Source organism: Oncorhynchus gorbuscha, linkage group LG03, assembly GCF_021184085.1.
Source record: "Oncorhynchus gorbuscha isolate QuinsamMale2020 ecotype Even-year linkage group LG03, OgorEven_v1.0, whole genome shotgun sequence".
Classification (NCBI taxonomy): Eukaryota; Metazoa; Chordata; class Actinopteri; order Salmoniformes; family Salmonidae; genus Oncorhynchus; species Oncorhynchus gorbuscha.
Genome location: NC_060175.1, coordinates 59928391 through 59943882, shown reverse-complemented (window position 1 = coordinate 59943882; position 15492 = coordinate 59928391). Strand labels below are relative to the sequence as shown.

At 41.0% G+C, this 15492-nt stretch overlaps 1 protein-coding gene across 1 annotated transcript in view; it reads right to left on the bottom strand.

Moving 5' to 3' along the window:
• LOC124031643 (zinc finger protein GLI1-like) overlaps positions 1–15492 on the bottom strand; it is a 130492-nt gene that overhangs the window by 39159 nt on the left and 75841 nt on the right. The window contains 3 exon segments of the mRNA XM_046343137.1: positions 25–114; positions 345–571; positions 8310–8450. Of these exon segments, the coding sequence (XP_046199093.1) occupies positions 25–114; positions 345–571; positions 8310–8380 (388 nt within the window). The 5' untranslated portion in view covers positions 8381–8450.

The following is a 15492-nucleotide window of genomic DNA, read 5'->3' as shown; positions in this document are numbered from 1 at the left end:
AACACGATCCAGTTATTTTCTTACCGTCTCCCACATGGTCTAATCCCTGTCCATGGGGGAAGCCGTGGTGGGATGACATGAGGTTGTTGTGACAGTAGGGGGTGCTATTACCACCTGGACAAACACAGAGGATAAGAAAGAATACATCATTACAGGCTTTTCGAATGCAGCCATACTGACTCCTGAGGGACCGGAGCATCACGAAAGAGGTTTCTTCTGTTTTTTTCTCAATTCACCAGAGTCGGGAGAAATGGAGAAAATACTAATTGAGATAGAGCCTGTCTTTGGTTATAATGAGGGTAAGGTCAAGAAGTGTTTCACGTGACGCAGGACTGTTGACTCACCGTCGGAGGACTGATTCATGCTGCGGTGTCCCATCATGCTGTGCAGTGGGGGAGCCAGAGGGGGTCTCATGTACTGGTCCATGGGGTTGACACCGGAGTTAGGATTGTTTCTGGGGTTAGGGGTCATTGGGTTATACATGTTCCTGCAGTCCTGAGGATGGCCATTGTGGAGTGGAGCATGCAGGGATGACACTTCACTGTAGGGAGACCTTCCTGAAGAAGCAAGGCTAGACATACAGACAGACATTGACGGAGAGACATACAGAGAGACATTCAGACAGACATGCAAAAAGACAGAAATACAGACAGAGAGGCATCCAGAGGGACACATACATACATAGAAAGCAACATACCCATACAGACATTCAGTACACTTCTTAGTCACTCCGATGTAAGGGTGAGCCAAGCTAAAGTATGGCTGGTATTTTCTCTAAGTCAGTATTCTTCGATTCTGGTCCTTCTAGCCTAACACTAACCCACCTGATTCATGGTTGTGATCATATGTTGATTGGTGTAATCAGGTGTGTTTAGTGCTGGGCTAGGACAAAAGCCTGCACACAAGGATTAAAGAACAGTGATCTAAACCAGTGTTTCCAAAACTCGGTCCCAGGGCAGGGTGGGCTTTGGTTTGTGCACTAACACTACACAGCTAATGAATTTTTTTTGTAAGATTAACAATACAAAACATACACGTACAAACGACAACATATAGATCACCTCTGCCCAGACCCACCTGCTCACACCCCCATCTCCAGCGCCCGCATCACTCTCCGCCACATGGCCTTAAACTGCACCATTTTGTTTCTCTCCATTGCACACACACTTCCAACATTTAGATAATAAAGCATTGACTTTCCATTGTGTTAACAAAGGAGGATTAGTTGATTTCCAGTTTTTAAGTACATGTTTTTTCAAGATGATTGATGAGAAAAGTATCGTCCAACCCATCGGGTATCTCACTATGCACCCCCATATGCCATGTCTTGAAATATGCAGACAGATGAATTAAAACTACATTTACATTTTAATACTTATGACAGCCAACCTTCTAAACCCACCCATAACTTTTGGACTTTAAAGCATTCCGAGAAGGTATGGATTATTAAGTCAGCGTTCGTTTTACACTTACGATATGACACTGATGTTGTGCTAAAGAATTTGTGAATTTTGTCTCTTGTTTAACACATTCTATGCATTAGTTTATACTGGATTAAAACCTCTACAGGATCAGTGGGTCCCCCGCGGGACGGTTGAGCTAACGTAGGCTAATGTGATTAGCAGGAGGTTTGTAAGTAACAAGGTCATTTCCCAGGACATAGACATATCTGATATTGGCAGAAAGCTTAAATTCTTGTCAATTTAGAGTAGCTATTACAGTGAAATAATACCATGCTATTGTTTCAGGAGAATGAACAGTTATGAACTTGAAAATGTATTAATAAACCAATTAGGCACATTTGGGCTGTCTTGATACAACAGTTTGAACAGGAATGCAATGGTTCATTGGATCAGTCTAAAACTTTGCACTGCTGCATCTAGTGGACATAATCCAAATTGTGCCTGGGCTGGCATAATATATTATAGCCTTCCTCTTGCATTTCAAAGATGGTACAAAAGAACGCATGTATTTTTGTACATTTCAGGCTTCAAACATAAAGATAATAAAACTGTATTTTTTTGTGAAGAACAAGTGGGACACAATCATGAAGTGGAACGACATTTATTGGATATTTCAAACTGTTTTAACAAATCAAAAACTGAAAAATTGGGCGTGCAAAATTATTCAGCCCCCTTAAGTTAATACTTTGTAGCGCCACCTTTTGCTGCGATTACAGTTGTAAGTCGCTTGGGGTATGTCTCTATCAGTTTTGTACATCGAGAGACTGAAATTTTTTTCCCATTCCTCCTTGCAAAACAGCTCGAGCGCAGTGAGGTTGGATGGAGAGCATTTGTGAACAGCAGTTTTCAGTTCTTTCCACAGATTCTCGATTGGATTCAGGTCTGGACTTTGACTTGGCCATTCTAACACCTGGATATGTTTATTTTTGAACCATTCCATTGTAGATTTTGCTTTATGTTTTGGATCATTGTCTTGTTGGAAGACAAATCTCAGTCCCAGTCTCAGGTCTTTTGCAGACTCCGTCAGGTTTTCTTCCAGAATGGTCCTGTATTTGGCTCCATCCATCTTCCCATCAATTTTAACCATCTTCCCTGTCCCTGCTGAAGAAAAGCAGGCCCAAACCATGATGCTGCCACCACCATGTTTGACAGTGGGGATGGTGGATTCGGGGTGATGAGCTGTGATGCTTTTATGGCCAAACATAACGTTTTGCATTGTTGCCAAAAAGTTCAATTTTGGTTTCATCTGACCAGAGCACGTTCTTCCACATGTTTGGTGTGTCTCCCAGGTGGCTTGTGGCAAACTTTAAACAACACTTTTTATGGATATCTTTAAGAAATGGCTTTCTTCCTGCCAGTCTTCCATAAAGGCCAGATTTGTGCAATATACGACTGATTGTTGTCCTATGGACAGAGTCTCCCACCTCAGCTGTAGATCTCTGCAGTTCATCCAGGGTGATCATGGGCCTCTTAGCTGCATCTCTGATCAGTCTTCTCCTTGTATGAGCTGAAAGTTTAGAGGGACGGCCAGGTCTTGGTAGATTTGCAGTGGTCTGATACTCCTTCCATTTAAATATTATCGCTTGCACAGTGCTCCTTGGGATGTTTAAAGGGAAATCTTTTTGTATCCAAATCCGGCTTTAAACTTATTCACAACAGTATCTCGGACCTGCCTGGTGTGTTTTCCTTGTACTTCATGATGCTCTCTGCGCTTTTAACGGACCTCTGAGACTATCACAGTGCAGGTGCATTTATACGGAGACTGTATTACACACAGGTGGATTGTATTTATCATCATTAGTCATTTAGGTCAACATTGGATCATTCAGAGATCCTGCACTGAAAGTAAAGGGGCTGAATAATTTTGCACGCCCAATTTTTCAGTTTTTGATTTGTTAAAAAAGTTTGAAATATCCAATAAATGTCGTTCCACTTCATGATTGTGTCCCACTTGTTGTTGATTCTTCACCAAAAAATACAGTTTTATATCTTTATGTTTGAAGCCTGAAATGTGGCAAAAGGTCGCAAAGTTCAAGGCACTGTATGTTCCAACATTCCCTCCATCTTGTGCCAATATCAGTTATTTTAAAGTCTTGGTTCCAATAGTTTCTACATTTTTCTAAGAGACTGTCAGTTGGATATTCTTTAAGGTTCTTTAAGGTTTTGTATATTTTCCCTATCATATGAACATCCTTCTCTGACTCAAATAGGATTCCCTCAATTTTGCTCTGATGTCCAATAAATGTCAAATAGAAACCTTTTAAGTTGCATGTATGAAAATACATTGGTCAGAAGTTGTTAATGCTCTTAGCTTTATCCTTTGAAAATAGACACGCATGCTCATCCCCAGAATATTTTCACCTATCTTCAACATGTACCCATCGTTCCTCTGTAGTGCATTTAACTACATTGCCTTCAGAAAGTATTCACACCCCTTGACTTTTCCAGATGTTGTTGTATTACAGCCTGAATTTAAAAGGGACTCAATTCAAAATATCCAATAATGTCAAATTGGAATAATGCTTTTCAATTTGTTTTACAATTTAATGAAAATGAAAAGCTGAAATGTCTTGAGTCAATAAGTATTTAACCCCTTTGTTATGGCAAGCCTAAATAAGTTCAGGAGTAAGATATCCTTAACAAGTCACATAATAAGTTGCATGGACTCACTCTGTGTGCAAGAATAGTGTTTAACACGACTACCTCATCTCCGTACTCCACACACAAAAATCTGTAAGGTCGAGCAGTGAATTTCAAACACAGATTCAACCATAAAGACCAGGGAAGTTTCCCAATGCCTCGCAAAGAAGGGCACCTATTGGTAGATAGGTCAAAATGAATGTCTCTTTGAGCATGGTGAAGTTGTTAATTACACTTTGGATGGAGTATCACTTCACCCAGTCACTACAAAGATACAGGTGTCCTTCCTAACTAAGTTTCCAGAGAGGAAGGAGACCGCTCAGGGATTTCACCATGAGGCAAAGTGTGACTTTAAAACAGTTACAGAGTTTAATGGCTGTAATAGGAGAAAAATGAGGATGGATCAACAACACTGTAGTTACTCCACAATACTAACCTAATTGACAGAGTGAAAAGAAGGAAGCTTGTATAGAATAAAATACTGTATTCCAAAACATGCATCCTGTTTGCAACAAGGCACTGAAGTAATACTGCAAAAATTTGGCAAAGCAATTCAGTTTTGGTCCTGAATACCAGTGTTGTAAAATGTACCCAATTATCATACTTGAGTAACAGTAAAGATACCTCAATAGAAAACGACTCCAGTAAAAGTAACCCAGAAAAATACTACTTCAGTAAAAGTTAAAGTATTTGGTTTTAAATATACTTAAGTATCAAAAGTAAATGGAATTGCTAAAATATACTACCAACAGTATCAAAAGTAAAAGTATAAATTATTTCAAAATCCTTATATTAAGTCTATTGATGCACCTGTGCGTCAATCTAAGTAACATAATAAAAAAAATCCCCATAGAAATCTGTCAGTTTAAGATAGAGATATCAGGTTTTTTGCATGGGCTGCGTCTCAATCGACCGCATCTGCGGTGGAAGGTGGCAGAGTTACAGTGGTGTTTTGTTAGACCATGAGACATACCGAAAATTGGTCTTCTCACGAAAACATCTGCAGCGTCTGAACGGTTTGGACTACAAACTATTAATAAAGGGTTAAATATGTGTCAAAAAAGCAGTAAAAGCCAAATTCAATATTTTATCAAATAATATTTTACTATTTTTTATATACCTAAAGGGCTCCTAAAATTCCAAATGAAATGGCTAAATGATCCATGGTATGACCATCTTAAAATAATTGCATATGTGTAGCTTAGCACCTACTACCATAACCCGTCCAAAGGTACTTACATTTTTGTCTTGCTCACTCATCCTCTGAATGGCACACATACACAATCCATGTCTCAAGGCTTAAAAATCCTCCTTTAACCTGTCTCCTCCCCTTCATCTACACTGATTTGAAGATGATATAACAAGTGACATCAATAAGGGATCATAGCTTTCGCCTGGATTCACCTGGTAAGTCTGTCAAGGAAAGAGAAGGTGGGTTCGATCCCCGGGACCACCCATACGTAGAATGTATGCACACATGACTGTAAGTCGCTTTGGATAAAAGCGTCTGTTAAATGGCATATATATTATATTAATGTTTGGTATTAATGTTTTGTATTAATGTTTTGTATTAATGTTTTGTATACTCAGTGTAAAAGCCCTGGGAGGCGAGTTGATACAATTCCAAGTCTGGAAGGTTAAAACCACCCTCAGTCTTAGGAAGATGTCAGACTTTGCTTTTCATTCTATGAGTTTTATTTGCCCATATAAAGTATGTTATGACCAAGTATACTTTTTGAAAGAATGTCTTCAGTGAGCTAACTGGTATTACAGAGAATAAATCTAAAAACTTTGGGAGCCATGCCATTGGTTTATTCACACTTTCATTTTGTTGAGTAATGGGATAAAGTTATCTTTATTTATACAACGGGTGAGTCTAATTCTGGATGCTGATTGGTTAAAACCGCATTCCAGACGGTGTCTGTTGCACAAGATACCACCGGCTAAAGCTATGATGTTGAAATGCTCCATCTGACAGCGCAATCAACTGTCTCATTTGCCCAGCCAGATAATTTATAAACTTGATCTCCACTGTAAAAAGCATCTAGATATTACCTCCCATTTCCTTTAGATTAGCAATTAGTTTTCAATAGCGAACATTTGTATAAACCTGCCTGGCTGTCTCTCTGACATTTGCAACATTGTTTCAGTATTGAAATTCGATCTCCAGCTGTCCCACCAAAAGACCAGCCGGCTTGGGTAGCAACCATAGATTTGTGTCAGGACTGTATCTTGTCGAAGGCTGAAATTGTATGAATTAATTCATTAACATAATTCTTATTTGAATATGTTGGTAAGCCGTTGTATAAAAATGATAATGCCCTCAAAGTCAGTGTTTGGAGGATATATTGGCACGTTTTGACTTTGTCTCGAGCCTAACAGAACCCGTGCCAATATATCCTCCAATCACAGGCTTTTTGGGCATTATCACTTAAATGTTTGTTGTCACTTATTAAGCATCCTATAGTATTTGATATTTGTTGTGGTCCACTTAAAGAATTGTTGTAGATAATGAGTTTTTCTTTTTCTTTTTCCTATTGCCATTATGTCCTGGGGTTTTTTCATGTTCATTTAGTATCCTGTACTCTGAAAATATTTTTAGCAAGGGGAGCATTGAGTTTAAATACGTTTAGTTTATATTCATGTTTACCAATACTGATACCTGTTACTTTTGGGTCATGTCTAATTATTTCTGTAAACAGTGTAATTGCCAGTGCAAACTAAACATCTGATTCAAATGACCATCTCACCATCAATCTTTGATTATATAAATCTGCTGTGTAGTGCTGGGGCAAAAAACTAAATGTGCACAGAGTTTGGGAAACTCATGAATTCTAAGGTGTTGTGATGTTTCCCACTCCCCACCAGATGGTGATGTACTCTAATTCACAGTAATGTTGTTATAGCTGTAGCTACTAGCTACCCAGATGGGGGTTTCCCTTCTCAGCTGAACAGACTAGGGAAGCCTAGCTGGAACGTTCCAAATATATTTCAATGTGTTCTTTACTCCCTTTTCTCTCTCACTCTCTTTCTGGATTCAGAACTTTTCTCCACACACACACACACACACACACACACACACACACACACACACACACACACACACACACACACACACACACACACACACACACACACACACACACACACACACACACACACACACACACACACACACACACACACACACACACACTACACTCTCTCTTTCTCACTCACGCTCCCCCTCTGTCTTTCTTTCTCTCTCCCTATATTCCTCTCCCGCAGAGCAGACTTCATTCATCCCTGTACCTTCTAAGTCTTCCTTTCAGCTCTCTAATTCTTTCTCCGCACTGTGTATTCCTCCTCCTCCCGCTTTCACTCCCCCTTTCTCTCTCCCTCTTTCTTACTCTCGAATCTGGTAGAAGTAAATTAAGCTTTTCTTTCACTCTTTCTCTCTCTCCACCTCCCTCTGATGTTTCTCTCTGCCTCCCTGTCCCCCTTTTCTCTCTCTTACTCTCTCTTTTCTCTCACTCTCTCTCCCTCCCTCCCTTACTTTCTCTCCCTCTATCCCTCTCTTCCTCTTTCCCGCTATCAGAGTAACCTGAGCAGGGTACGGTAGGGTGGGAGGGAGGGCAGTCATGCAGAGCTCAGCGGGGCCTGGCCGGCCTGTAATTAGCAGCTGAGAGAGAGCGAGAGAGAGGTTCTCTATCTCCAAAACAATTGCAGCTTAGGCTTTTAGCTACTCAGAGAATGCCGTCTGTCTGTGAGTAGAATAAAGAGATTTGAGCCCCTGGACTAGACGAGTCGTCAGATTGTTTTACAGTACGTATGGAGGAACGAGAGTGAATCATTCATATCTGTCTGTTTGTTAGTGTCTTTACAGTCTCTTGTGTGATAAATGTTACAATAACATATCACAGTAAGAAGCTGGCCAGTGCACCAGATTTGATTTAAAGTTTAGGGATTATGATAGAAAAGTGTTGATAGTTTTAGGTTAGACTAGTTAGACTAAGGACCAGGAGGAGGAGTGGTTGTTGTTGTTGTGTTGTCTTACCCTCTGGATGGGATAGACAGGACTATTATTGACTTCCTTCATAAACTTTTTGTTTTTATTTGGCGTTTTGTCTTGTATGCTTGTTCTTATTTTCTGTCTTTCGATTCTCATTTATGCATTTCTTTTGTATACACACCAAAATCAAAAGTTGGTCACAAAATATATCTTACCCTCTGGGCGGCTGGTTGGGTGTAGACTCATAATGATACAGCCCCTGATGTGGCTGCATGTCCACTGGCATTGGGGCTCTGTCCTCTGCTCGGTATTCTGTTCTGTGATGGAACAGGACAGCCAGCCAGCAGCCTTACGCCCTGAGGGAGCGACAACGAGAACCACCGTTAGGAGACGTAAACACAATAATAACTTTTAGAACTTAGAACCACCGTTAGGGAAAACGATGACAGAAAACCAACATTTGAACTTAGAGCCTAGAACTATAACCACCGGGTGGATCCGCAGCCATCTAACGACTTCTTGAAATGTGTCTTAGGCTAACGATAGTATTGTTCTGGAAAACACATGCTGAACTGAAATATGAATGAGTAGACACACACACACACACACACACACACACACACACACACACACACACACACACACACACACACACACACACACACACACACACACACACACACACACACACACACACACACACACACACACACACACACACACACACACACACACACACACACACACACACACCATTGTACTTTTTTATTCACAACCACCCTGTCATAGACACACTCTCTTGTAGACACATGCTGAATCACAAACACACTTGTCTTGCCTGTACACGAGGCACAGAGTGTCTAAATGAGCTTTTTCTGATGCCACCCAAAGTGTTCGCGTGGTAATGAAGTCCTGTGATCCTACTGTTGACATGCCTGGACAGGCTATGAGAGATTAGCCTGTCTTTAGGGACACAAACAATGATTTACTGCGTTAAGCTCTCGCCACACTGCCAATCTCTCTCTGTCTGTCTCCAAACCGAAGACACGGGCCAAAAGAGACATGCTGCAGTATACAGAGCCAATGGACTGTCTCTGTGTCCCCAAACTGAAGAGGAATGCCACAATGGAGCCTTACCAGAAATCAAGAGATCAACAGGCATGTTTTGGGCACTGTGCGCGTGCGTGCGTGTGTGTGCGTGTGCGTAGAATTGTATGTGGGCAATTAGCCTCAGAAAGCTAGTGAGCACCTGCTCATTACAACCACCCACATCACTCCAGGTACTATTACTATTATTGCTGTAGGCTCTGGTAGGCACTTAACACAGCAATTAGTACAACATATTACAGTACACACAGAGTAGACAGATCAAACACAGTCAGCCAACAGAGAACTTCAGGACATGAGGAACTGCCATCCATCATAAGACAGCCCATTATCAGCCTCAAAAATGTATCCTGTTACGTTTTTGCAAAAAAGTTAGGTATCAACTGATTGATGCTTATGTCAACTTGCCATGCTCCCAGCAAGCTTTGCGGTGCGAATGGTAAAAGATGAGCATCAACCAATTGACGCTTATGTCAATACATTGCAGTCAATGGGAAAAGATGTGTCACAGGGTTGAAGCTTATTATCAATATGTTTGCAGTCAATGGGAAAGGACGAGTGTCAATCTATTGACGCTTATGTCAATACATTGTTCTGGGGGAGACGCTTTAGACCCAAACTGTTACAGACATATATCCATCCTGCCCTGCCTTTCTAAAGTCTTTGAAAACCAAGTGAACAAACAGATCACCGACCATTTCGAATCCCACGTACCTTCTCCGCTGTGCAATCCAGTTTCCGAGCTGGTCACGGGTGCACATCAGCCATGCTTAAGGTCCTAAACGATATCATAACCGCCATGATAAAAGACAATACTGTACAGCCGTCTTCATCGACCTGGCTTAAGGCTTTCGACTCCGTCAATCACCGTATTCTTATTGGCAGACTCATCAGCCTTGGTTTCTCTAATGACTGCCTCGCCTGGTTCACTAACTACTTTTCAGATAGAGTTCAGTGTCTCAAATCGGAGGGCCTATTGTCCGGACCTCTGGCAGTCTCTATGGGGGTGCCACAGGGTTCAATTCTGAACATTCAACATCTCGCCCTTCTTTGGACACTGTGTTAGCAAACCTCCAAACTAGATTTTTCACCATACAACACTCCTTCCGTGGCCTCCAACTGCTCATAAATGCTAGTAAAAAGAAATGCATGCTCTTCAACCGATCGCTGCCCACACCCGCCCGCCCGACCAGCATCACTGCTCTGGACGGTTCTGAATATGTGGACAACTATAAATATCTAGGTGTCCTACTAGACTGTAAACTCTCCTTCCAGACTCATATTAAGCATCTCCAATCCAAAATTAAATCTAGAATCGGCTTCCTATTTTGCAACAAAGCCTCCTTCACTCATGCTGCCAAATACACCCTCATAAAACTGACTATCCTACCGATCCTTGACTTTGGGGATGTCATTTACAAAATAGCCTCCAGCACTCCACTCAGAAAATTGGATGCAGTCTATCACAGTGTCATCCGTTTTGTCACCAAAGCCCCATATACCACCCACCACTGCGACCTGTGCTCTCATTGGCTGGTCCTCGCTACATATTCGTCACCAAACCCACTGGCTCCAGGTCATCTATAAGTCTTTGCTAGGTAAAGCCACACCATATCTCAGCTCATTGGTCACCATAGTCACACCCACCCATAGCACGCGCTCCAGCAGATATATTTCACTGGCAGCATACCGATCGCTGCAGCTGTACACAGCCCATCTGTAAATAGTCCATCCAACCAACTACCTACCTCATCCCCGTATTTGTTTTTGTTCTTCTGCTCTTTTACACACCAGTATTTCTACTTGCACATCCTCATCTGCACATCTATCACTCCAGTCTCTCTCTATCGCCTCTTCTCTCTCCCTCCACCTTCTTTCACACCCTCCACCCTCTCGCCCTCTCTCCCCCTCCTCTCTTTCCCTCCCTCTCTCTCTTCTACTCTTTCTCCCACTTATCTCCCCCCTCTCTCTTTCTTCACTTCTTCACCCTGTCTCTCTCAAGAGCTTTGTCCAAATACTGATGGACAATCTGACCAAGACCTTAAGAACAGTTTGCAGTTCCCCCAGGCACAGGTGGATGTCCTGAAAGAGACTTTCAGCAAGATGACAGCAAACTGTAAGTCCACGCGAGAGTACATCAGCACTGTCTGTGAGTCATTATTAACAATGACTTGGAAAACAGACTGTCTAGAGGGACAATCCAGGAGGAATAACATTGTTGTGGATGGCATACCAGAGTCTCCACATGAGAACTGGGCCAAGTCTGAGGAGAAATTAAGAAAAATGATCACTGAAAAGCTGCAGATGGATCATAAGAAGATTGAGGTGAAGTGCACCCACAGGTCTGTAAAACCTGCAACCAGCCCAAGTAACAGACCCAGGATAATAGTGGTCAAATTCCTGAGGTTTAGGACAAGATGGCTGTTCTGGAGAGAGCCAGGAACTTGAGAGGAACCAACATGTCCCTTATTAATGAGGACTACTCAGGAGATGTGCGCCAGAGGTGGAAAGAACTTATCCCAGCCATGAAAGCTGCCAGAGAGCGTGGGGACATTGCTTACATCACCTACCATGGGCTCATTGTCCACTCTCCCTCCCAAAAGACTGGGAGGAGTGAGAGAGCTCAGCTTCCAGGTCAGTAGCTTAAGCACAACATCACACACACACGTACACCAACTGTCATTCACAAGTGCCTGATTGACTGACTCTATTAGGCAATCCACGTCCTTGTCATGATTTGTGTGTTTTCTTTCTTCTTATGTCCATCTTCGATGAGCTACCTAGGAAAGGCCTAAAAATATATCATATTACATCAATAACATGCTAACATTGGATGACATTCATATGTTGGCCATCTTTGAAACTGTCTAAGATCCATTCCTTTAATGATAAAGCAGTAGTAATACAAGGATATCACAACTACAGAAGAGACAGGGATGCCTATGGGGGAGGTGTGTTGCTTTATATGTTCATTGTTGTGGTTACAAGTTTACCCGACTCATCAAAAGGCTCTTCTTTAGGGATGTTGAAATCAGCCTACCAGAGTATTTACAAATAGTGCAGGACCTACATCCTCCACGTGTGTTGATCACATTTTTACCAATGTATCCATACCCATTGGATATAGTGACCGTAGTGTAATGGTTACATCCAGAAAATCAAAAGTTCCAAAGGCTGGGACTAAAATAGTGTATAAGAGATCATACAAAAGTTTTGAAATTATTCCTGTTGAAGTTGTGATTAATAGTTGCTGGTCTGATGTCTGTGAGAAGGAGCATCTACAGTGCCTTGCGAAAGTATTCGGCCCCCTTGAACTTTGCGACCTTTTGCCACATCATCCCTAAAGCCAACACCTCATTTGGCCGCCTTTCGTTCCAGTACTCTGCTGCCTGTGACTGGAACGAACTGCAAAAATCGCTGAAGTTGGAGACTTTTATCTCCCTCACCAACTTCAAACATCAGCTATCCGAGCAGCTAACCGATCGCTGCAGCTGTACATAGTCTATTGGTAAATAGCCCATCCATTTTCACCTACCTCATCCCCATACTGTTTTTATACTGTTTTTTATTTATTTACTTTTCTGCTCTTTTGCACACCAATATCTCTACCTGTACATGACCATCTGATCATTTATCACGCCCAATTTTTCAGTTTTTGATTTGTTAAAAAAGTTTGAAATATCCAATAAATGTCGTTCCACTTCATGATTGTGTTCCACTTGTTGTTGATTCTTCACAAAAAAATACAGTTTTATATCTTTATGTTTGAAGCATGAAATGTGGCAAAAGGTTGCAAAGTTCAAGGGGGCCGAATACTTTCGCAAGGCACTGTAGAAGCAAAAGGAGCGGCTAAAGTCTGGCTCATTAGCAAGCCTTGAAGTACTTTAAATAAAAGTATGGGCATAAAGACTCATTCATTTCATTGAATTTGAAGGCTCATTCGTCACAAAACCTTTTGTTATTGCCACTTATTTTAATATTTCATTTGCAAAGTAATCAAACTCAAAAAAACTGTGAGCCATCATATTCATGCATAAAAAAACAAATAATTAAATAAAAACGTAAATTTGAATTCTGTAAAGTTAGTGCGGCAGAGGTGGAACAATTATTGTTGTCCATCAATAATGAGAAACCACCTGACATTGACAAGAGATGGAAAGCTACTGAGGATGGTATTGGACTATATTGCCACTCCTGTTTGTCATATCTTTAATCTGAGCCTTTGTCCTCAGACATAAATGCATTCCTCTCAGTACCCTAACTACTGTACATGCAGTATGAGGACACCGAGGTCCGAACCTACGTAATAATTCATTTTTTAAATAAAATATAATAATACAAATATATATTTTTAATACAATAAAGAAAATTAATTATGGGTCAACATCTGAATATAGCTCAAAGCATTGATCAAAGCTCAGAATGCTTATATTCTTGATTTGCTTGAGTCCCCGGATTTGCCTTTTTAGCAACACATTAACAACTTCTCAAACGGCGCCAAACTACGCCTTCTCGTGGCACAGTCCGAGGGCCTGAGATGTGAAATGAACTACCCCAGGTCGGAGTCAGCTCCAATAAGCAACTAGAGACGTTTATGACTGTGTTTTTGCGAGATGCCGGACAAAAGGCCATTTTAAAACCGTCCTGCGACTTCTGCCATGTCTATAGACATCCCAAACAACCAAAAACCTTCTTTCAGAGAATGAGTGCACAACTGGTGGCTAGCAGTAAAATTGAAGGGATCTGGCTAGTTTTACTTAGCCAGCTAGGAGGATGAAGTAAGAAGATAACGTTAAATGGAGCCTACCTCAGCAGGAGCAAAAAATAGGCTACCAAGTTCTTATAATAACTGCTTTACAGAGAGTAGGCTACTGAGACAGACAGTGATGTGGTGAGGCATGCAAGAGGAAGCAGAGGAGACCGAGCGAGAGGAAGCAATCAAAGAGAGAGGTTAGCACAGTGGTTCCTGAACTTGGGGTCGGGGCCCTAAGAAAACCTGTACTAATCGTATCAAACAAATTAGGAACTTTATAAAAATATGATATGTTTCAATATGAACATCTCAACATGGCCTGTCTTCCGTAATGCCCTAGGCCTACATTAAAATGCAATCCAAATGTAATGTGTGTTGTTTGTCATATCTCGATCACCCTCTAGATTTTTTAGTTTACCCATTAACCACCTTTTTTTTACCACTACATCACTGATATTAATACAGAATCGTAAATAATATTTGAATGATTCACATGAATGTCATTCTCTGTGTGCTCCATTGATGTCTGTTTGTTCGGAGCTTGATTAGTAATGCCTAGGAATACAAATGTGAACGCTATATAATTTAAGAAAAGAGAAATCTATGTAAAGAGTTGATGATTTCATGCAATTCATCATTACAACTGACTGAACAGTCGCCGATGCTACGTATCAGTGTGAATGATTTCCCATATTTCCCCCCTTTCAGGGGTATAACTTTGCAATTGTATAGCTAATAGACTATGTGTTTGTAGATGGACTGATGTGAATGAACCAACAGCAGTCAAGGTGATAATGGATTGGGTCGTTTTTGCCTTTTGCTGTTCTCCAAACAGCATTTTAACGTTTAAAAAAATGATATAAAGGACAATTCCTGGGGACACACCCTTCCGGACCACACTAAAACTTAAACCCTGGTTACAGCCCTGATTCCGCTACCCAAGAATGGTTAAGTGCCCTTTATTGGTTCTAATAGCAGACCAAACAGTTCGCTGCATACAGGCTCTTAGCAAACTTTTGAAAATAATTGTTTGACCAGATACAATGCTATTTCTCTGTGAACAAATGACATTAAATTGCAAATGAACACCAGACTTTCAGCATCTTTGTAGAGAAGGGCACTCAACATGTACTGCGCTGACACAAATTACTGATTTTTTTTTCAAAGAAATCGATAAAAAGAAAATTGTGGGATTGCAGCCTTTGATATTATTGACCATAATCTGTTATTGGAAAAATGTATGTGTTATGGCTTTAATTGAAGCTTATCTGACGTAAAGCATGAAAAGTGTGGTCTTCTGTTCTCTATTTTTACTAATGATCTACCACTAACTAGCCTTAAACAAAGCTTCTGTATCTATGTACACTGATGATTCAACATGATACACAGCAGCAACCACAGCTGTTGAAATCACTGCAACCCTAAAACAAAGAGTTGCGGTCAGTTTTGGAATGGGTGGCTAGTAATAAACTAGCCCTGAACTAGAACTAAAAGCATTGCATTTGGTTAAAATCATTCCCTAAGTTCTAGACCTCAGC